Source organism: Tenrec ecaudatus, chromosome 2 (genome assembly GCF_050624435.1).
Source record: "Tenrec ecaudatus isolate mTenEca1 chromosome 2, mTenEca1.hap1, whole genome shotgun sequence".
In the NCBI taxonomy this organism is placed as follows: Eukaryota; Metazoa; Chordata; class Mammalia; order Afrosoricida; family Tenrecidae; genus Tenrec; species Tenrec ecaudatus.
In genome coordinates, this window is record NC_134531.1 from 42,437,531 (window position 1) to 42,462,002 (window position 24,472).

Consider the following 24,472-nt stretch of genomic DNA (forward strand, 5'->3'; position numbering starts at 1 on the left):
AAATTATAATTGTCTTATGAAGTGGCAAATTGTAACTTTTCCCTTGTTTTGTTCCTTTGTAATATTTTTTGCTGATTTTGTGATCATTAATGAAAAGGATATTATTGTTTTAAAAAATGGAGGTGGCATTAAAATGGAAAGATCAACAAGATTGGGTGAGGGAGAGGGCGAAGCCTGGAATGGCACCTAGAGGAATGGTTGCATATTGCTTTGGGATTCCTGACTCCTGGCAGAGCCCCTTCCCTAGCAGGCACACTTCCAACATCTGTTCTTGCCTTTAATCTTTGCAATTTTATTTTTTCTTGTCCCCATGGGTATTTTAAAATGCCTTCATCTGAGAGTCCAAAATAAATTCCTTTTCGGACTTTGTGTGTGTGCTGTAGTCTCCCTCCCCCAAATATACATAAATATATATGCAACAAAAGATTTGGCATTTTGCAATCTTCAAGTATGACACTGTGTTCAACGCATTGTGCAAGCATTATCCTTACCCGTTCCCAAAGCACACCCTCACCCTGAAGAGAAACGTAGTGCTCTAAGCATTGTCTCCTTTCTCTAGCCCAGTCACCTCTGGTAACCAGTAATAGACTTTGGCCTCTCTCTATTTGCTTATTCTGGATATTTCATATAAGTGGTAGCACACGGTTTCTGTCCTTTTGTTGTTGACATATTTCACTCAGCATAATGTGTTCCAGGTTCTTTCATGCTGTAGAATGTACCAGGGCACTTAGGGACTGAGTAATGCTACATCGTGTACCACCTTTTGTGTATCCATCCACTGACTGATAGGCATGTAGGCTGTTTCCATTCTGTGGCTATTGAAAATAGTGCCGCAGTGAATGCAGGTACATGCTCTGATGTGCCATTATCTATTTACATTCCACTTTCAATTCTTTGGGTGTACATAATCCTTTGGTGAAACCTGTGAGAACCAGAACTCACCAGGAAAGCCTCAGGTCTCCTAATTTATTCTTTTTTATATTTTTGCTTGGTTTCCCATAGACATTTATCTTCTTAATTTTGTTGTTGTTTTGTTTGGGTGATTTTTTTCTTCTTCATATGATATCTAGGATAGGTAATCTATAAAGACAGTAACTGACTTAATCGTTGCTTAGGGTTATGGCAAGGAAGATCGAGGGGAAATGGGCAGCTATGAATAATGAGTACAAGAATGAAGAAAAAAGTTCTAATCTGAGTTATGGTACTGATTGCCCTATTCTTTTTCTAAAAGTACGTTGAAGACTGAGATGCTCTGCAGAGCACAAAGGCGCCTTAGAGAGGCCCAGCCCCTACCTCGGAAAGGTTCTGGTTCTGAGGAGCCAGAAGATGGGTCCATGGGCGACAGGGAGCTGTTGTGTTTCTCTCCATTTGCTGTGCCAGCTGCTGAAGCAACAGTCTGGAGATCTGGGTTTGCAACGTGAATGGATAACCAACAACTACTTCATCTACAGCCAAGATCTGATCTCCAACGTTGAGCTGTCCATCCTAGAGGCAACATGGAAGATTTTGAGTGAATTTTCCAGCAGGCATGCCCTCCCTCAACACTTTGCCACAGCGAGAATGGCCAGTTCTCACCTTGGCTGTCACCCATTCTCTGTCAGACTCTTGATGCTGACTCCCGTGAGTGTCGGTTCTTTACTGATAGCAATGTCCAGACTCCCCGATCCTAGAGAAGCAAAACCAAGAACATGCACCGACTCAAAGCGATCACCTTTATCGAGAAAACAATGTGGCTGTAATGTCAGATTTCACCCACGGGTGGGAAAAACTGAGAAACATTTTCTGAAGTCTCTGCTTGGACATCTAAGCTTATTATAAGGAGAATAAAGTCTCCTCCATTAAAAAAAGTATGTTGAAACATTGAATTGTATGCTATGTGGACTCTCTGTCAATAAAACTGTTAGAATAAACTTTGAAAAGCCTCAGGGCCAGGTCTGGCCTCTGACACAGCCACAGTTTCAGAACAGCTCTCCCATGAGGCTCCGGACACCACGTTGGCTCAGGAGGGGAGTGGCCAGCAGGGCCCCTTTTCTGGCTCCCAGCTCTTGATCTTTTTCTTTTTAGTGGTTCACCCTGCAGGGGAGACCGGGTTCCCTTACTCATGCTGGGATATTGCATCTGGCTCAGTGCCAGAAGGGGTGGCTGTTACCTAATGGACCTCTAGCCCACAACTTCATGCATAATTGACCCAACTCTGCCCATGTGGGAACGAGGCTTCATATGTCTGGGTTTGCTCCTGAATGTGCGGAAGCACTGGAGACTGAGTTGGGAAAAGAATATTCTCCAGCATTCTGGAGTCACTGATGTCTTCAGAGTTCCCAAAGCCCTGACTTGAAGAAAAGCGAATTCAGAGTGCATGCCAGGTATATTCTTTGTTAGCTCTTTGACTCCTGCCCCTTGTTCCAGGCCCAGGATAGGAGTCCGTGTCCAGCAGTTGACCGTTCTCCCGTTACACCCTCAGTGTTTAAGTATCCATCCCACCTGGGGATGTAGGCTGTAGTAAATTGTAAACGATGCAACTATTTCAACCACATGACTTATATGGTGTGTCTTTCTACATTATCTTATTTCTGGATGCAAAAATCTGGAAAATTGAGGCTTTGGAGAGCTGTACTAGACCAACCTTCTCCCCTGTTTAGAGCATCAGAGATTTATCACATTTATAGACAGGCCACATTCCCAGATGGCGGTCCACCCCCCAAAACAAACAAACAAATCAAATTCATGGGTTTCTGAGACTGTAACTCATTATGGAGTAGAAAGCCCTGTCTTTCTCCTGCATGGTGACTGGTGGTTTTGAACTGCTGACCTTGCAGATCGCAGCCCAACACATAACCATTACTTACAGATCTCAAAAGAAAGAAAATTTCTGTGGTAATTGCAAACCGTCAAGACAGAGTATAAGGGTAAACTGTGAGAAGACTTCTTGAATTTCCCACCTTCACCTTCATCTCATTTCCTCCTTCCTGTCAGCATCCAGCGTTTCTCCTGTTCTGTGCAAATCCATCTCTCCATACATGTCAACATAAAAACCAAACCTATACCCTTAAATGGATTCTGACTCAACACAGCCCCGGGTGTTACAGAGTAAAACTGCACCAACGTTCCAGAATGGAACCACTGTTGTTAAATCCAGGACCCCAGGTCAGAGCTACAACGATCCATATCCACCTTAGGGGTCAATGTGCTCACGTGCCAGTAAAGCAGCGGAAGCCCAGGCAGGGGACAGTCCCTCCTCAACGTCCTCCAGACAGCGGAGAGGCCACTATGCTAACCTCCTCTCCTGGCTCTACGTCAGTGCTCACTCCATGACCCCATTTGGGGTTCTGATTTAGAGGCATTGCCTTCTAAAGCAGAGGTTCTCAAACTTGGGTAATGTACCGGTAGCTTTTATTTTAATTTAATATTTGTTTATTTTAAATAAATCATTTTATTGGGGGCTCTGACAGCTCTTATAACAAGCCATACATCAATTGCATCAAGCACATTTGTATATCTGTTGCCATCAGCATTTCCAGAAACATTTTTCTTTCTACTTAAGCCCTTGGTATCAGCTTCTCTGAACCCTTGATGAAATTTATAAATTATTTTCATATTTTACACCATCCGCTGTCTCCCTTCACCCATGTTTCTGTTGTTCATCCCCCTGGGAGGGGTGGTGGTGTTGTTTGTCAATCATTGCAATCGGTTCTCTCTTTCTCCCCCTTCTTTTCCCATCTTCCCACTAGCCTCATGGTATCACTGCTCTCAATATTGGTCCTGAGGGCTTTATCCTGGATTCTGTGTGTTGAGAGCTCGTATTTGTAGCAGTGAACATGCGGGTCTAGTCAAATTTGTAAGATAGAACAGGGGTCATGATTGTGGAGGTGAGGGAAGGGAAGGGGAGGAAGCATTAAACAATTGGAGGAATGTTGTTTTTTCCGTTGGTGCTACACTGCATCCTGGCTGGTTTGTCCTTTCCTTGTGACCATTCTGTGAGGGGATGTCCAATTGTCCACAGATGGACTTTGGGTTTTCACTCTGAAGCCCCTTGTTGGTATCAAAATGGTTGTTTGTTTTGGGTCTTATGATGCCTGATACCTGATCCCATTGACACCTTGTGATCACATGGGTTGGTATGCTTGTGTGCTTCTTCCATGTGGGCTTTGTTTGCTTCTCAGCTAGATGGCTGTTTGTTTAACTTCAAGCCTTTAAGACCTCAGATGCTATATTTTGTAATAGTCAGGCACCAGCAGCTTTCTTCACCACATTTGCTTATACACCCATTTTGTCTTCAGTGATCGTGTCGGGAAGGTGAGCATCACAGAATGCCAGATTATTAGAACAAAGTGTTCTTGCATTGAGGGAGTACTTGAGTAGTGACCCAATGTCCATCTGCTACTTTAATACTTAACCTATAAATATATGTACATAGATCTATATCCCTATCATTATATAGTAATATATTTACATATGTACATGCCTATGTTTATAACACTGTAAGTGTGTTTTGCCTCCTAGTTCTTTCCTATATTTCAACGGTTCTCAACCTGAGGGTGGTGACCCCTTTGGAGGTCGAATGACCTTTTCACAGGAGCCGCCCAATTCATAGCATTAACAAAATGACAGTTATGAAGTAGCAATTAGAATAATTTTATGGTTGGGGTCACCACAACATAAGGAACTGTATTAAAGGGTCATGGCATTAGGAAGGTTGAGAACCCCTGCTCTTTCCCTTTAGTTTCCTCCTGCCCCGCTATCATGTCCGACCTTCATTCCACTCTCTGTACTTCCTCTGGGCTACATTGCACTTGATGGAACCCCACCAGGCATTCTGTGCCCTCCTAGGTCTCTTGTTGTTCCCTGGTCCCTGAGTTTGTTGGCTTCCCCTCTTTTCCCCTCACTTCCTCCTCTCCTCTGTCCCCCTTGTACCGGTAACTTTTAAAGAAACTCTCATGGCCCCCTTGTTGGAAGTTCCATCTGTATGGGAGCAGACAGCCTCACCTTTCTCCCAAGAAGCAGCTGTTGTTTTGAACTCCAGACTCTGCAGTTGGCATTCCAACGCTACCTGACAGTGACACCAGAGCTCACACGACACCATGCATAATTTTAAGTATTTGGAGATATCAGAAAGACAAAACCGGAAGCCTCTGTCATTGTTAGTTATCCTTGCTCTCAAAGTAATCTTGCACACAAACACCCGTTGCCTTCCAGGCAATGACAACTCACAGCAACCCTGTGTGACAGAGAAGAACTGTCCCCAGGATTTCCAACGCTGTGCTCTGTACAGAAACACAAAGATGCCTCAGCTTTCATCCACGGAGTGGCTGTTCCAACCACTGTTCGAACCAGCGCCGAAACACTACCACCAGGGCTCCTAAAAATATTTATTTGTGTCTAAAATACTCACACACTACAGCAGCATATAAAAATAAGACATGAAAGCCCCCTGTGATGAAGTGAAATATCTTTATGTGGTTTTATTTTTTTTCTTTTATTTTTTTTCTTTATGTGGTTTTCTATCTATGTCTCTGTAACTCCCACCAAGTGAGTGGATGGGACTTTGTAAACAGGGAGTGTGAAATACTAATAAAGAGGATTGTTCGGTTTGGGTGGCCATTCCTTTGGGTATAAGAGAGCCACCTGAGAAGCAGAGAGAGAGAGAGAGAGAGAGAGAGAGAGAGAGAGAGAGAGAGAGAGAGAGAGAGAGAGAGAGAGAGAGAATTCCAGAGACCATTGAGGAAGAAGAGGTACCAGTGGAGCACATTTGAAATCCCCACCTGTAGTGGCGGGGACAGCAGAAGCCATGACAAAGTGAGACCAAAAGCTGAGCAGAGGAGACCATGAGACAGAGCAGCACCAGGCCTCAGAAACAGTGAGATGGAACAGTGGGTGGGCTTCCTGGCCTACGCATGAAGGCAGACACCAAGCTACCACATGGGTGAGAGACTGAAAACCGGAAAGAGACTGGGCTGTTGGTTGATGTCTGCTTCCATGAGATGGACCAATGCTGAATCATCAATGTTTTATGATCCTGGTTTGTGGTGACTTCCTTCATAAACCCTCATAATCATGAGGGCTGTCTGTGTGATAGTGTGTCAGCAATGAAGCCAGCAATGAAGGCGAGTACCATAGAAGTACCATAGAAGGACAGGTTGGTGTCAGAGGAGGGTAAAGAAGACCTGAAGTAGAGGACTCGCTGACCTCTGCTTGGTGGTAAGTGGCCTTGGGCTCCTGTGAAGCTGGATTTTTCTCCTTCGTGTAGTCACAGGTCAGATGTGACTCCCAGGCACTCTTCACCCCGTCCCACCCCTTGTATAAACATTAGGCTGCTGTAATATAAATCAAAGAAACAAATGCCTAAAGAAGATAAGACCTTATTTCTGTTACATCATAGTCTACAAGTGAGATAAAGTTGATTGTGCCAACCTGGCCCATAAACACATGTGGGATTAATTGAAGGGCAGAGAGATAAATGGCTCAGTGCGCCTCACCTTTCTAGTTCTCAGGTCTCTTGCTTTGTTGGACCAGGGTGCAGCTGTCTTAGCCAGTTCCCTGCTTCAGTTGGCAAGGCTCACTTCCTGCAAGACATCCTTGAGGAGAAGCCACATGGACCTGCCCCGATGCAGCCCTGGGTGCTGTAACAGCCCTGTGGAGACCCCTGCCAGCGCTGATTTGGCTTTCTTCCTACAGTCAGCATCATAGTGTGTTATGTGAGTTGGAGGAGGACTTTGAGGATTGGTGTTGGACATATAGGCTAATGTTGGACTTGTGGGCTTGGGCAGCATTGGGTTGGGATGTTTTCTTGATGTGCACTTACCCTTTATATAAAACTCTCTCTTTTACATATGAGTTTCTGTGTATTTGTTTCTCCAATGTACCAGGGCTGATAGTATGGCTGTGCAATGACAGGACCTAGGCTCCTTCTGTTTTGTGACCCTGCCATCCTCATAACTCAGCTTTTATCTGGGCCTGAGATGTCTATTTCCCTTTATACAACCAAATACCAGCCAGCAAGATGAGAGGGTGGACATGCTTCTCTCCCATTAGATTTGGAAAGTCACATGGCAGTTCTACCCTGTCCTGTAGGGTGGCTATGAACCGAATCAACTCAATTGCAGTGAGTTTGGTTTTCTGGTTTCATTCACAGCTGGGACCAGATCTCAAATACATGGCCAAAGCCAATTCAGTGGGAGACTCGGAAACAGTCTTCAGTTGGGCGGCCATTGGGGCAACTAACGTGTCTGTATTAAGGAACAGTGGTTTTCAAGTCGGAATCAACCAGGAAACTTAAGCAGAAACATTTGCTACAACCCAACTCCAGACAAAGAAATCCAAATCTTTGGAGGTAAGGCTGGGGATTCTGTGGTTGTTTGTTTTTACATTATTTTATTGAGGCTCATACAGCTCTTATCACAATCCATACATGCATCCATTGAGTCAAGCACATTTGTACATATGTTGTCATCATCGTTCTCAAAACATTTTCTTTCTACTTGAGTCCATGGTATTAGCTCCTCATTTTTCCCTCCCTCCCTCCCTTTCTCCCTCAGAAACCCTTCATAATTTATAAATTATTATTATTTTGTCATGTCTTACACTGACTGATGTCTCCCTTCACCCACTTTTTTATTGCCCATCCCCCAGGGAGAGGGTTATAGGTAGATCATTGTGATCGGTTCCCCCTTTCTCCCTGCACCTTAACCTTGCCCTCCTGGTATTGCTACTCTCATTATTGGTCCAGAGGGGTTTATCTGTCTTGGATTCCCTGTGCTGCCAGCTCTTAGCTGTACCTGTGTACATGCTCTTTATAGCTGGATTTGTAAGGTAGAATTGGGGTCATGATAGTGGTGGGAGGAAGCATTAAAGAACTAGAGGAAAGTTGTATGTTTCATCAGTGCTAGGCTCTGAACGTGACTGGCTGGTCTTTTCCTTGTGGCCCATCTGTAAGGGGATGTCCAATTGTCTACAGATGGGCTTTGGGTCTCCACTCCGCACTCCCCTTCATTCACATCGATATGATTTTTTGTTCTGGGTCTTTGATGCCTGATACCCAATCCCATCGACACTTCATGATCGCACAGGCTGGTACGCCTCTTCTATGTGGACTTTGTTGCTTCTCAGCTAGATGGCGGCTTGTTTAACTTCAGGGCTTCTGCAGTTTTAATAAACTCTGGTGCTTTGGATGTGAGGCAAGGCAGAGGACTGCGCCCCCTGCAAGCACTGATATTGGATCCGTGATCTTGTGTCAGGTGGTTTGAAAGGCTACCTCTCTCCCATGTTAATTTTTTATACCCATGGAGCTCTTTTGAACAAAATCTTTACTCTTTTAGTCCAGATTGCTATTGCTCACTGACATTTGTTTGCTAGTTTATGTAACAACTTCTTCCTGGTCCCCTGCCAGACTACCCCTCGCTTACTCTGCCACTGGGCACTGTGTAAACATTCTCAGCACTGGCTCATAGTGTGTGAAAGGATCACCCCAAAGTATTGGAACCAGGACCCATAAAATAGAGTCCGGCTCCCGGCCACCCGTGTGTCACAGAGTAGGACTGCTCCGTGGAATTTTCGGGCTGTGACCTTTCAGATGCACATTGGCAGGTCTTTTGTTCCCAGCTTGGAGAGGCTCACAGTTAGTCGTCTGTGTTGGGATGTGGGAGGCTCCGAGTGAAGGTTTCGCGTTCGCTTGCCGCAGCACGGTTGTCCGCGTCTGTGCCCATCCTCCTCCAGCCTGCTGACGTGAGCGCCCTTGTCCAGTTCTGCTCCATCGGAAAGCAGCAGGTGGCACCTAGTATTTCCGAAGGGCGCCACCAACCACGACGACGGTGTTGTGCACTGGTTCTTAGAATGTGTCCTCCAAGAGAGCGCAAGAAAATTACCAGGCAGCAAAAGAGCAGTTTCTGCTTTGACTTGCAAATATTTTTAGTCCCCTAAAAATAAGCCACGAGCTGCAAATAGGCATGAGTGTTTCTGCACTGTTTCCTAAATTAGTTATTTCTGAGAAGATGAAGAATGTTCAGTTTTGTTTTCTTTTCTGTCCAGCGCCACCTGCTTGTGACTCAATGCATGGCCCCATTCTGTATCGTCATCCATTCCTCATTCGTTAGCGGACTCCCTCTGAGCAGAAGGGAAGATTTATGTTTTAGAAATGAAATGTAAATAAAGTGACTGTCTCAATAGGAAGGGAACTGAGTTTCTGTCATCTCCCTAGTGAGACTCCGCTCACTGGCTTCCTCCTGAGCTTGGAATTTCTGCTGTATTTCAATACACAGTCTCCCTGCTCATGAGGTTCACCATCAGGACACTCTAGGGCAGCTTTCTGAATTTCAATCAGCCTTTGAAAAAGAATGCACCCCATCCAGTATATTCTGACTCCGAATAACCCCGGAGGACAGGGTAGAATAGCCCCCTGTGTGTTTCCAAAAAGCCTCAGCTCTCACCCGAGGCGGGGAGCAACTGGTGGTTTCAAACCGCTTCACCTGGTCAGCAATCTAACGCAGAACCACACACCACCAGGGGTCAGTGAGCTTTTGTTGTTTTTTTAATGTCTTAAGAGGGGTGGCAGGGCCTCACCTTACAGGTGATCATGATCATTATCACGATCATTCAGTCATTCTATTATGTTCAACTCAAGACAAGCAGTTTTTAAATCAAGGTATTACAAGGGTCAAGCGCTTGGCTGCTAAACTGAAGGCTATTGATTCAAACCCAGCAGCTGCTCCGAGGCAGAAAGACGAGGCAGTCTGCTTCTGTAAAGCCCCACAGCCTTGGAAAGCCTATGAGCAGGCATACTCTGTCCTAAAGGGTTGCTGTGAGCTGGAATCAATTCAGTGGCTGTTAGGGTCTCGTCCAGCGAGACCCTCACACAGTGACCCGGAGGGGCAACGAACCTGGATGGGAAAAAGAAACAGAGACATGGGGCAAGACAAATGCTGATCAAGCCCGTTTATTTTGCCAAAACTCTGGGTATATATTCACAACAGAGAAGGAAGTGGGAGGCACATAATCCAATGAAGCACACTGTGTAACAACCGCACAGTACAACAACCAATCAGCCACATGTTCCCAATAAGGTACAAAGGGTACGCAACAGTACTCAAAGACATCGTGGTGACGTCCGCATGCATATCAAGGCTTACCGGGTGAACTTCTCACGATGTTCCTAATATGGTATATCTGCAGTTCAATAGGTGCTCAGTACTTTGACTAATGGCAACAAGGTCAGTTATCGGAACTGCTCATGCTACTGAGCATGTAGTTTGGAATGTGGGGGCGAAGTTGGGCGGGAAACAAAGCCTTGCTGTTAGAAAGCGGCCAAGTTTCTGCTACGTGTCTGAGGCCAGGGTCTTAATGGCTATCGGCTCCCAACAAGTGGCAAGGATTATTTTTAAATGATAATTTTTCTCCTTTATTTTTACTTATTTATTTTAAATGAATCATTTTATTGGGGGCTTTTACAGCTCTTTAACAATCCATACACCAATTGTATCAAGCACATTTGAACCTATGTTGCTATCATGATTTTATAATTTTTTTACTATAGAAAATTTTATGGCAAACCAAACCAGTTACCATTGAGTCCCTGTGCCTCGTGGTGACCCGTGTGTGCAGAGTAGAACTGTCCCATAGGGGTCACAGCTGGGACCTGTGGGTAGTTAATTTCCAGGTCTTTCTTCCCAGCCACCTATCCGGGTCTTAATCCCCAACTTCTAGGTTCATACCTACCTCTTAACAGTCTTTGCCACCTAGGACTTCCATGGGAGAATGTAATCATATATAGGGACGATGCAAAGGACATCGTATCTTGATATGACTGAACTGTTGAATGGTGTGGTATGTGAAGTGCCAGTAAAACTGTTAAAACAATAAAACTTCTGACCCAATAAAACAGCAGCAACAACAACAACAAAAGAAGAAGAGAGAATAGATCTCCGTGTCACGAGGGCATGGTAACCCTATGCGTCAGAATAGACCTGTGCTCCATAGGGGTCTCAGTGACCTTTCCGATGGATTTTTCAGAGTCTGATCGCCATACTTTTCTTCGAGGTGCTTCTGGGAGGACTTGAACTGCTAACTTTTTTGTTGGCAACCAACCACTGTTTGTAGCTAGAGGAGGGTGATAAGCAGTAGTCCAAGAACCAACCAACCAGCTCACTGCGGTCGAGTCAGTGCCCACTCATAGCCACCCCATAGGACAAGATGGAACTGCCCCTGTGGGTTTCTGAGACTATAACTGTTCCCAGGAGGAGAAAGCCCTGTCTTTCTACCTCGGAGAAGCGGATGGTTTTGAGCTTCCCACGTTGTGGATCGCAGCCCCGCTCTAGGGCTCTTGACATTTGACTATGGACACCCTTGGTTTCCATGGTGTTCCTATAAAACCTAGAATAGAGTCTTCAAAGTAGCCTAGCATCCGTTTCATTTGGCCACACAGTGTGTTTTAAAATATTTGCTCAATAATTTAACAATTGAGAGATTTCACAAAGAGTGGGGGTAGGGGGAACGAGAGGGCTTGCATTCCAGTCCCCGTTAACGACGTTAAAACTCTGATTTTCCAACATAACTTCCCAGGCGAGGCCATCAGCGTAGACTGCTTGATGGTGCTGGACTTGACACTGCTCTCAACCCATTTCATTACTATGGAGCGCCTGTCCAAAAGGAGCCATGATGGTGTGGTAGTTATGCCTTGGGCTGCTAACCACAAGGTCAGCATTTCAAAACTATAGGCCTCTCTGTGGAAAAAAGACAAGGCTTTCTACCACCAAAAAATTTTTACAGTCTCTCCAGACGTGATCACTGAAGTCAAACTGGGTGCCTGACTGATGGTGCCTGGCTATTAGAAGATAGAGCATCTGGGGTCTTAAAGGCTTGAAGTTAATCAAGCAACCATTTAATGGGAAGCAACAAAGCCCACATGGAAGAAGCACACCAGCCTGTGCGATAATGAAATGCTGACGGAATCAGTATCAGGCATCAGAAGATCCAGTACAATCATATTGATGTGAACGAGGGGGATCAGAGTAGAGACCCAAAGTCTATCTGTGGAAAATTGGACATCCCCTCACAGAAGTAAAGGGACAAACCAGTCAGGGTGCAGCATAGCAACAATGAAACACACAACATTCCGTCTAGTTCTTTAATGCCCCACCCACCCACTATCATGACCCCAGTCTACCTTACAAGTCCAGCCAGACCAGAGCATGTACACTGTTAAAGATAAGAGCTCTTGACACACGGAATCCAGGAGAGATAAAGTCCTCGGGAACAATAATAGGAGTAGCGATGCCATGAGAGTAGGGGAACGTAGAGGGGAAATCGATCACAATGATCTCTCCCAGGGGGATGAACAACAGAAACGTGGGTGAAGGGAGGCAGCAGAGAGTGTAAAATATGAAAATAATTTATAACTTTTATCAAGGGCTCATGAGGGGCTGAGAGTGGGGGAAGGAGGGGGAAAAGGAGCTGATCCAAGGGCTCAAGTAGGAAGTAATGTTTTGAAAATGCTGATGGCAACATATGTACAAATGTGCTTGATACAATTGATGTAGGGATTATTATAAGGGCTGTAAGAGCCCCCAATAAAATGATTTATTAAAATTTTGTTTTTAATTTTAAAAAGTTACAAACTCACTGGGGCAGTTCTATCCTGTTCTATAGGGTTGCTAAGAGTCAGAATTGATTTGATGGCAGTGAGTTTGGTTGCTGTGTTTGCCCAACTTCACTGATTTGGAACATCTGCTCAGCCTTCCTAAGCATTGCAACATTCCAGTCTGTGGCCTTGGTTTCAGGAATTCTCAAATTAAAAGATACGCAGTGTGAAAAGATCTGGGCTATAATTTAATATCATTGAATCCATCCTACTTTATCGACTGATCCTGGAGGGTGAGTGTGTGACGAGTGGGGACACCTGGGCTGAGTGACTAGGAAAAGGCGCCTGTGAGCTGAAGGAAGGAGTTCGTGGCTCGTGCAAACAGTTAAGTGCTCAACCATTAACCGGAATGGGCACCATCTGCTTTCTGTACCACACTTTGTTGTAGCGCCCTTATCTTCAGTGATCCCTTCTTGAAGTTTTTCCGATTTTAAATCATGCGGTATTCCCTCGTTTTGTCCATTCAGATGCCTCTTGATTCATGTACAAGTTCTGAATGAGCACAATGCAGTGCTCTGGAATTCCAGTCTTCTCAAGGTTATCCAGCGTTTGTTATGATCCACACAGCCAAATGTCTTGGCATAGTCAATAAAACATAAGTAAATAACTTTCTGGTATTCTATGCTTTGAGCCAAGTTCCGTCTGCCATCAGCAGTGATATCCCTTCTTCCCCGTCCTCTTCCGAATGCAGGCTGAACCTCTGGCAGCTCGCTGTCAATGTCCTACTGCAATCATTGTTGAATTATCTTCAGCAAGATTTCACTTGCATGTGATATCACTGATATTGTTCTATAATTTGAGTCTTCTGTTTGGTCACCTTTCTTTGAAATGGATGAAAACATGGGTCTCTTCCTGTCAGTTGGCCAAAGTTCCTGGCACAGATTAGTTAGTTCTTCCAGTACTTCATCAATTTGTTGAAACGTTTCAATTGGCATTCCATCAATTCCTATACCCTTGTTTTTGCAAATATTTCAGTGAAGCTTGAACTTCTTCTTTCAATACCATTGATTCTTACTCATATGCTATTTCTTTAAATGGCTGAATGAAATTAGTCAATCACAAAAGGATATTTATTTTATGATACTATTATAAAAAGCTGAGAAAAGATTTCCACACTGATGGAAATATTCTTTCATGTTTTACTATGTGTGGGAGGGAGAAGGAGGCAGAGAAATAGGGGAAATAATGGGTTAGAGAGTAGACAAGTGGGAACTTGGGGTAAGGAGAGGGCAGCATACAATAATAGGGAAGTTGGCAAAAAATGATGATGACAGACAACACTGGTAGGTTTGCAAGGGGTAAAGACAACAGAGGCAAGAACCGCTATATGCCCAACTCTGCCAAAGTGATCATCTATGACTAGCTGCTTGGACAGACACGCAGGCTGAACAAGTATGGGAGGGAGAATGGGTGTATACTCACAAATGACTACCGATTTAACAGAGGATATTTGAATATGTGCCTTTACCTTTGCTGCAAAAATGTTCATGAACATATTGGGGTAGACAGGATCAAAGTTATGAAAACTTCTTAGACATAACCAAAGACCTTGAGAGAATGAGTTATTGAGCCTAGAGGGCAAGGACCATGGTTTCTGGGGACTCCAGGGCAATTGGCATTAACATTGTTCGCAAAGACTTTGTTCTACAGCCTATATTGATGAGTATCAACTGAGGTCTAAAACTTGGTGAGCAGCCATCTAAGGCATGTGTATTGGTCTCTCTCTGTCCAGAGAAAAGACTAGTGATGAAAATTTAAAGACATATAGGAACAATTAATCCAGTGGACAATGGACCATGCAAATTTAGCTTCCACAAACCTAGATGATGAACTAGATGGTTCCTGGTTACCACCCCAACTGCTCTGAGAAGGATCACATTAGAAGGTCTTAGACAATGTGAGAAAACAACGTGGAAGAAGACTCAAAATCATAAAAGGGAGCAGACTGGTCAGATAGAGGCAGGTGAGAGTCCTGAGGCTATGCCCCTTAGTCACCCTTCAGATCTGGTGCTAAACTCAGACATGTGTTACAATCATCAAGCATGCAAGAATGAAATAACAGCATTTACCCAAAGCCGAAGTTCCGTGGGTGTGGTAGCTACATAATCCGGTATCAATCTGAGGATTAAGAGTAGAGGGGTGGAGTCTAGCTTGTCAATCAGAATATAGCCAATGAGGCCCCTGGTGGGTGTGACCTTCTGAGGATTCTGGGAACTCCAGTATTTCCTCCTTGGAGGTCCGAGACACTCTCCCTCTGCTCACTCCCTGTAAGACATCCCTGAGGAGAAGTCACATGGACCTACCCTGATGCAGCCAGAGTCCTGGACCTGGAGAATCCATGTGGAACAAACCCCTGACAAAGCTGATATGCTTACAATGCCACTGGATCCACAAGACTTCGCACCCAATAGCCTGTGATCTTCTTGCATTTGGCATCATTGCATGTGTTTCGTGAGTCTGAAGAGGACTTTATAGATTGGTATTGGACATATGGGCTAATATTGGACTTATGGACTTGATCTGGATGGGGCTGGGATGTTTTCTCAATATTCAACTGTTCTTGTATATAAAAAACTGTCTTATACACATATGAGTCTCCTTGGATTTGTTTCTCTAGTCTACCCAGACTAACACAGTAGGTTAGCAAAGAAGGGGGAATGGAAATAGGAAGCCCCGGGGGAAGGTGGAATAAGTGATGGAGTACTGAGGGGCCTGTGATGGATATATTAAAAACAAAATGCATATGAATTGTTAAAAAGCAACACTGATGATCTGCTCTGTCCTCACCTAATTCACACTTACAAGTTAAAGGGGGGAACAAAGTTCACAACCTTGGAAGTGTATACAACCCAGGTCTACTCTGCCCCAGTGGGGTCCCTCGACATCAGTCAGAGTGGACGTGATGACAGCTGGGGGGTTTGTTGTTTGTTTGGGGGTCTTTTTCCTCGTTTTAAATAGCAGATCATCTTCATCTGTCATAGACTTTGCAATTGCCCCACAAGAATCTTGTGTTGAGAAGTAGAGAGCCAAAGTGAACAGCTAAGAAGGTGCACATGAATTTTAAGGACAAGATAGGTTTTCAGAGGAAGGGTGTTTGCTAATGATCCCTCCTCTCCCTCTGGCTGCCTTCACTGCACTTTGGCTTGGCTGCTATTGGTTTTGTTGCCACAGAGGAAAAAGACACCCCTTTCTCTGAGCAAACCAGGGCCTGGCCTTGCCAACTGAAGAAGTGGCTATCTGATAGACTTACCCAGAAGTTTTGTAATTGTTTCTCTGACAGAAAGAACAAAGGCGTGATGGTTCACTTTGATACTATTTTCACAGTGGGTTGCAAGTCAAGCAAATGAATTACCCAGTAAGCATTTTTCTTTCATCTTACTTAATGCATTGCCTGGAAGCAACAGTCAGCTAATAATTTAAGGACTCGTCTGCTCCTCCAGGGACTTTGATGTACAATAGTGTGGCTCCAGCTTTCTTGGCTTGTGGGTTTCTAAATGTTCATTATTGCCCATAAAACTCAATCAGAACCCAAGAACAAAACCAAAACACAACACAACACTCTGCCTCTGAGAATAAACCAAAGCAAACCCAGTGCCACTGAGCCAATTCCAACTCCTGTCTATCCTACTTTTAGTTTCCAAGACTGTAGCTTTTATGACACTTGATCTTAGCCAAAAGGCCGAGAAGTGATCCACGACTGTAGATTTAAAGGAGTAGACCACCTCTTTTTCCCTGGGGGGGGCATGTCTTAATCATATCTACACTTAGATGTTATCGTTTCCACTATTTACCTCATTTTCAACATGCTGCAGCTTGAAGTTTTGGGGACACTGCCTCTCTAAACGATCCCTAAATGTAACAACCAATAAATTGGTAAATGAGCTCATTCCTTCTTCAACAAGCATTTATCCAATGGCTGGTAAGTGGCAGGTATCACACTGAACTCTGGGAGAAGACAGAGAAGAATAAGAGTCGGGCTTCTGCCCTGAAGATGGGCATCTAGTGATGCAAAGAGGCTGGGCTCCGTGCAATTCCATGGTGCAGGGCTCTGAGAGCGGTATGCCAGGGGTCTTGTGAAAGGCTCAGATATATGTGGAGCCAAGGCCTTCAGAAGAGATCCTGTTAGAACATGAGGCAGTTGAGCACTGCATCCTGCCTAAAACTCACTCCCATTTTCATGAGGTTAAGCTGAAGTTTCTTCCTAACAGTGCCCCATTTCTAGTCTCTCAAAAGCCACACGGTCCCATTCAGCCAGGAATCTGAAGAAATCCTGGACAATTTCACCTTCCCAGAGATTCTTAATTACAGGGTGCATTTCAGAGGGCCTATGAACCCCTTTAAATTGAAGAGGATGCACATTCTAAGTGTGTGTTCCCCCACCCCCCTGGGTATAATGTCACCGCTTTCCTTAGAATCACAAAGGAATCTAGAGTCCCCAAAGGATTAAGAGCACCTGGCTTCGATTTTCCTCAGCTTCAGATCCCTTATTTCACAGATGTCTTTTAAAACACCCTTACAGCCCAACTGGTAACCTTACTCCACATGAATTAAACCCATTTCCCGCCTTCATAAAGACAAGCCATTGGAGAAAGTGCACTCAATACTGTGAGGTTCTGAAGGAGGTGATTATTTCCAACTAGAGAGCAGAGGGGGAAACAGCAGTCTAGCTAGGCTTTATTTCTAGACTTGACCCAAAACTAACAACCAAACGAACTCATGGTCATCTAGCTGATCCTGAACTTTTCAAAACTGACGTTCTGACCAATCTTCATTTTCATCATTGCTATCAATTATCATTCTCCAAATCTGGGTTTAAAGCAACCAAGGTGGTACACATAGTCCTTAAACTGCAAGGAATGGGGAAATTGATTGGCTAGAAATATTTAAAGGCCATGAGACCTTTCCTAAATGTTAGATTGAACTCTGTGTGTGTGTGTGTGTGTGTGTGTGTGTACACTTTTCTTCCTACTGAACTAGATATAACCCAGTGTCTACTACAGCTATGAATCCTACCTTAGATTACATAGTACTTCCAGATCAATGGCAGCCAAGTCGTGCGGTGTTCTTTGATGATGCCCCTTCCGAGCGTAAGCCCGGCCTATGTGGGTAACTGTTCTCACTCTCTCTTCTCAGGATGAACGAGCACCTGCCCGGCTTTTGCGACAGCTCGAGGCTTAGAGGAAGGCTCATCTAAATAAAGGCAGCTCAAGTGACATTGCTGGGGTTTAATCCTTCTCCGGCTGCCCTGTGACCAGAAGGCCGCTTTGCTCCTGTCTGCTCTCCTGGGCTTCCACACTTACCAGCTCTCTGGCGCCTGTGACTCGAGGCAAGCAAAAGGCCGGCATGCCGAAGGTTCGAGATGAGCACCAGCCGCAGGGACTGGAGGGCCTCCACGGGGCGTTCACACACCAGAATCGAAGAGTCCCTGGTCATCCAAGGAAATGGTGAACGGAGCTTCTGTCCTGGGAGCCAGACCGTGACTGCGGAGCGGCCGACCCCATGAGCAGCCAGGGAGACTGATCAGGAGGTGGCACTGGGCAGCTGGAGGTGCCAGCCCGCTGACCGCCGAGGGGGCTGGAAGTTCACCGGGCGGCAGGTGTGAGATGTCGCCAGCGAGCCGAGCAGCCCTGCGCGTGGCTGCGCGGACTGCTGCCAGGTTGGCCTCCGCCCTCCTCTGACGGAGGCTGCCCTCAAGGTCCCTGTGCCCTGGCCATCGTGGGTGCCCCCTCCCGCCCTCGGGGCCTCGTCCCCTCCTCCGGAGCCCGATGACGGCAGTGTCCGCCCGCGGAGGCAGCCTGCGGAGCCCACACTGCGCCCGCGGGCCGCGGCGGCACAGCGTGGACAGTGGCCGGGCGGCCGCGGGCAGCAAGGAGGACGAGGAGGACGAGGAGGGGGAGGAAGGGCGGCGGCGCCGGCTGACGCCCTTCGAGAAGCTGACCCAGGACATGTCCCAAGACGAGAAGGTGGTGAGAGAGATCACCCTGGGAAAACGGATCGGCTTCTACCGAATCAGAGGGGAAATCGGAAGTGGAAACTTCTCCCAAGTCAAGCTCGGCATTCACTCCCTAACCAAAGGTAGGAGCTGACTTCCCAGGGATCGAACCCTTGGCCTTGGGAGTCGGTGCAGGGGCAGACCTTGGAGCGCCAATGGCTGAGCCCTGGAGACAAGGCAGCCCCCTTCTCTCAGCAGTCTCGCCCTTACCTCCTGTTAAGGTTCATAGTGATGGTGTGGGGTCTGTATCTTTTATTGATTTTACAGTTAAGGGAAACTCGGGCCTCCAAAAGTGGCTTCTCCGTGGTAGAGTGGAAGTAGCGGTAAGGGTAAGCTTATGTGCTTTCAGAAAGGAGACGCTCACGCTTTAAGAGTATAATGGAAAGCTTTAAGGAGGGGTAGGTGCACTTTGAGCTGGGCCTTAGGAAGGCTGGGGTCTTGGGTCAGAAGTAATGCCAGGAGAGAGGAGATTAGGTAGAAGAAGATGAGCAAAAGCGTGAAGCTGATACCATGACGTCCAGCACAATTTCACCTCCACTTGATCTTTCAAGTCTCAGGACCGCCACCCAGGATGGACAGGGTTCAGCCCAACTTCCAGACTCAGACAGACCAGGAAGAAGACCTCTTAGACACTTACTTCTAAAAACAAGTCTGTGCAGTGGAAACCTTATGAATGGCACCAGAACATTATCTGACATATGAGGGGATTTCCAACCGTTTGTGGGAAAATTCCCTCTTTTCCTTCCATTTTTCCATGAAATTTTTGAAACCCTCTCCTAATGACCAGGTGAGCCCCTCAGGTTGGAAGACGCTCAAAATACTACTGCTTCCTGCAAGTAAGGTCGACCTTGATCAAGTGGAGGGAGCCAAGCTTTCAGGGCCTTCGTTTACTGATGTGCCACAGCTCAAAGCGAGAAGAAATAGCTGCAGATAGCCACTGTTAATTGGAAAAAGGAACGTGGGAAGTGTGAATGAAGGGAAACTGGAAGTCTAAATAAATGACAATGTGCAGCAAGATCACTTGTGTAGGCATTAATGAGATGAAATGTGTTGGTCCTAGTGAATGGGGCAATCATGTGGTCTACGGTGCCGGGAATGACAAACTGAGGAGGACTCGCGTGACAGTCATCATCAAGAAGAACACTGCAAGATCTAAGTACAATGTCGTCAGTGACAGGGCAATACCTATATGCCTACAAGGAAAAGCATGACTATTATTATTATTCTAATTTCCACACCAACCGCCAATGCCGAAGATGACGAAAGTGAACATTTTTCCTGACTTCTGCAATCGGAAAACATATACCAAGGTGCATTGAAAATTACTGGTGATTGCGATATAAATGTTGGAAACAAACAAGGAGGATCAGTCGTTAGAAAATATGACCTTGGTAAAAGAAATTATGGTGGAGATAAAATGATAGAATTTTGCAAGACCAAAGACTGACATATTGAAAATACATTTTTTTTCAACAACATTATGGTCACCTTACACATTGCACTTACCAGATGGACGGGTCTCAAATCTAGTTCACCTGTGTAAAGAGACAAAGGAGAAACTCAGGATCACCAATCAATCAAGGCCAGAGGCTGACTGCAGAACTGGGTATGATTGCTCAGATGCAAGTTCAAATTAAAACTGAAAAACATTAACATAAGTCCACAAGAGTCAAAGTACATCCTGAGTATATCCCATCGGATAGAGAGACCATGTCAAGAATAGATTTGCCAGTCAGCACTTACCCCAAAGCAAAAAACGAGCCCGTAAGGGGCAGCGGGGTAGCACGGGAGCTAGATTAATAGAAAAAGAACCATCAGGATGGAAATATGGAGAATGCTGACACAGTGTGAAAAATGTAACCCAAATCACTGAACAATAACATAAATAAATAAAAATTATTTTCCCACTAAAAAAATCACTGCCAGCCAATCAATTCCAACTCATAGCACCCCCTATAGGACAGAGCAGACCTGCTGCATTGGGTTTCTGAAACGGAAAAACTGAAAGGATAGCTGACAGCTTCATTTTTCTCCCAAGGAGTACCTGGTGGGTTTAAACCTCTGACCTTACAACCATAGCTATTGTTAAATGGAACCTAATTTTCTGTGTAAGCTTTCATAAATAACACTAAAAATCTTTTTAAAAACAAAAAGGATAGATTTGCCACATTGAACAGGAATGGCCAAAGAGCAAGTGAGTTGTAGGATGACATCATACATGAGGAAGTGGGGGGAAGATCCGTATGGGGCTGTTATAAATGCTTGTTAACAGAATTCATGTGCTTGCGATCCGGCTGGGTATAAAGTGAGCTGTCTCCTCACAACCCCCCTTGAGGAATTTCCATACTAGCAAGCCAGTAGTGGGGTGTTTTCTGGGGACTCTGAAATCCCTACAGTGAACCTCCTTGATCCGGAAGACAGCTTTGGCACCAGAGTGGTGGCAGAGAAGCAGCAGACTAAAACCCCAGAAGCCAGAGAAGTGGATTTCCCAGCTCACAGAGCAAGTAAAGTGGATTGCTTTTGGGTAAGATGCTGCCTTCTGGATGAGGTGCCTCTGGGCACTGAATTTGGAGAGATGGGTTCCGTGACCCAACCAGAACAGATTGCCTTCAGTTTGAGGCTTACCACAGAGTCCCATGCCCTTTGGACATCTATTAGCAGCCCTAAAGGACATTGATAATCTAGCTTACTGGACAACTCCATCCTGAGCATCTCTTCACCTCAATCACAACCTGTGAACTTTCGTAATAAGCCCCTAATCCTGAGCACTTTCCATGAGTTCTGTGTGGCCATTGTCATGGATTATAGAACCTAACTGAAGTCGAGAGTGCTGTGGGAGACAGCAAGAGAATGGAAAGTGCTATGTGAGATGGAACAGGCGTCATGCTTGTTGAAGTTGAAGGTCGGTTAAAAAGAGACAGATCTTCAGCCTGATCGACTGACACAGGAGCTGCCCCAGGGGGCTCAAACATCACAGCTGTAAGGATAACGCATGAGGTGAAGTGAAGATCCATATTTATAGCTCTTGTCTATGTCCTTGTAGCTCCCACTAACTGATTGGGTAGGACCACACAATTACACGCAAAGGAGCCTAACTAAGGGAGTGGGGAGTCTCAACTTTCCTTTGAGAATAAGAGCCATCTCAGAAGCAGGAACAGGCATTCCCAGGATCAACAAGGGAGAAGAGCCACTGAGAGAGTCCATTCGCGATCCCTGCCTGACAGAGTAGAAAAAGAGCCCATTTAAGACGGAGCAGGAGAGCTGAGCTACTGAGACCATGGGGCAATGAGGAAGTAGTACAGCAGTTGGACTTTCTGGCTCTGGGGAATAGAGGCCAATGTACCATGTGTCTAAGAGGCTGAGGTCCAGGGAGAGACTTGGCTGCTGGCTGAGAAGAGGAGCTGCTATGGGCCAAGGACAATATACTTGACATTTTCTGATCCTAGCTTGTGATAACCTACTAAGTTCCTGGTTAGGTCTGGCTATTGCAACTGATTATCAATGAATCCAGAAGAGACGTGTAGCAACATGGGAAGAACAGTTGGTGCCAGGATAGAGGGGGGGGAAGAAAGAAAGAGAGAGGTATGTCTCCCCTCTGCCTATGGCAGTCTGCCTTGAGTTGGTGTGAGACCTGATTCTTCTCCCTACTGAAGCCAAAGGAGGGCAGAGGTGACTCCCACAGTGTTTCACTGAGTTGGAATTAACTAATCCAACAGCACCTAACAAAAACAACAACCACAAATTAAATGACACAGGGAGTATCAAAAGAAAATAGAAGGACTACACAGTCACTGTACCGAAAGCATTTAGTCAACATCAGACTCTTTTGGGAGATAGCATCTGCTCAAGAGCCAATGGTACTGAAGGAAGAAACCCAAGCTGCCCCGAAGGCGTTGGTGAAAATCAGGAGCCAGGAATTGATGAAAGACAATTCAGATGTTTCAACAAACAGATGCAAATCTGGAAGTACTCACTAGTTTATGCCAAGAAATTTGACTCACCGAGTGGAAAAGATCCATATGGGGGCCCATTCCAAAGAAAAGTGATCCACCAGAAGGCAGAAAGGAGTAACATTTTGTTGAAGATCATTTTTTTTAATGGTTGCAGCTGAGTATCGGCAGGGAGCTGTAGAAATTCAACCAGGATTCAGACGAGGACGTGCCATAAAGATGTCATTGCATGTGAGTTGGAGTTCGACTGTAAGCAGAGAGTATCAGAAAGTTGTTTCCCACACACTCGACTATGTGGACCATAATAAATTATGGATAACATGCTATGGAAAAGCATGGTTCATATGTATCGCCTTTCCACTAGGATGATCTTTTCCCAAGAAGTCTGCTCTCTTGATCAGAGGGCATAGATTTAATATTTTTCACACATAACACCAGATTGAGAGGGGACGACTCTTGACATTTTTTATTGTAAAATTGGACCCAGATCTGTAACTCAAATCTATTTGGGATGGATGTAAGAATGAAAGACCAAAAAAATGAAAAAAATAGCAGCACATGTAGGGAGAGGACGAGCCAGAAAGTGAGCCAGAAGGCATCATTAGGAAAGGCCAAGCAGAAGTTGAATCGAGTGAAGCTAGGAGAAGAAGGCAGAAAGAGAGCGTGTCCAATGCTACAGAGGGGTCACAAAGTCACAGTCTGAGCAGAGGCCAACTTTCAGCTGTTTCTCAAGAGAGTGACTCTGATGTGAGAGCCCTTGGCACACAGTAGTAGAATGGGAGTAGTATGAACTTTGGAATTAACACAAACTTGGCTTCAAATTCTCATTCAGTAATTTAGGCATCCAATTTTGTATGTACAAGTATTACTTCATCTCTTTGGTTCATAATCCCCTTGGCTTTTGCGATAGTTTATTGTGCCAGCCTGGCCGATAAACACAAGTAGGATTAACTGAAGGGCAGAGGGATAAATGGCTCGGTGAGCCTTGCCTTGCTTGTTCTGTGCCTCAGTTTAAAGGGGTACACAACCTGTGGGATGCCTAGCCTGTGGACTGTGTCGGTCGCTGTAAGTTGAGGTCCCTTTAAGCCCACACGATTGGAAAGTTCGTCTCTGGAGCTGGGGACCGACAGTTGGTGACAGTTGGGGACCGGCCTTGCTGTTTGCTGCCTGGGTATATATAGCCCAGTTCTCTCCACAGAAAGGGACTGGCAACTGGCGGCTCTCAAGCCTTAAAGGACTGCTAGTGTCTCACTGCTTTATAATTTAACTGTTAATTTCTTGTATTATCGCCTCTTTTGCTGTGGTCTCTCTCTCTCAATCCTTTCTTTCCCCCTCCCCCCTCTCTCCCCTTTCTCTTCTCCTCTACTCTCTTCTCTATCACCTTCTCTCCTTAATAAAAACCCATTTGGATCACACACAAAAAAAATTTTTTTCTTGTATTATCTATCAGTATATAATTTTTTTAATCTTTGTATTGGGGCTCATAAGGCTCTTATCACAATCTGTACATACATCAATTGAGCAAAGCACCCTTATACATTCGTTGCACTCGTCATTCTCATAATTCACCTTCCACTTGGGTTCCTGGAATCAGCTCGGTTTCCCTTTTGTCCCCCCATCCCCCTCCCTCCCCTATCCCACCCCTGGTCCCTTGATAGTTTATAAATAATTATTATATCTTATCTTACACTCCCCGGCGTCTCCCCTCACCCACCTCCCCATTGCCCATCTCCCAGAGAGGAGGTTACACATAGATCTCCGAGATCGGTTCTCCCTTTCTACACGCCCTTCCCTCCTGGTGTCGCCACTCCCACCGCTGGTGTTGAGGGGTTCGTCTGTCCTAGATTCCCTGTGCCTCCAGATCCCCACTGCACCGCTGTACATCCTCTTGTATAACCAGGTCCG

The 24,472-nt window shown here is 45.4% G+C and overlaps 1 protein-coding gene across 2 annotated transcripts in view; it reads left to right on the forward strand.

Annotated features, from left to right (window-relative positions):
• The window catches only part of NIM1K (NIM1 serine/threonine protein kinase), a 66,448-nt gene that overhangs the window by 27,713 nt on the left and 14,263 nt on the right, over positions 1–24,472 (forward strand). Inside the window, exons 2-3 of one of the 2 annotated variants that reach the window (XM_075540994.1) lie at positions 7,130–7,327; positions 17,759–18,700. In XM_075540994.1, coding sequence (XP_075397109.1) covers positions 18,391–18,700 — 310 coding nt within the window. In that variant the 5' untranslated portion in view covers positions 7,130–7,327; positions 17,759–18,390. The remainder of the gene's footprint in view (positions 1–7,129; positions 7,328–17,758; positions 18,701–24,472) is intronic. The other variant, XM_075540993.1, reaches the window with a different exon arrangement.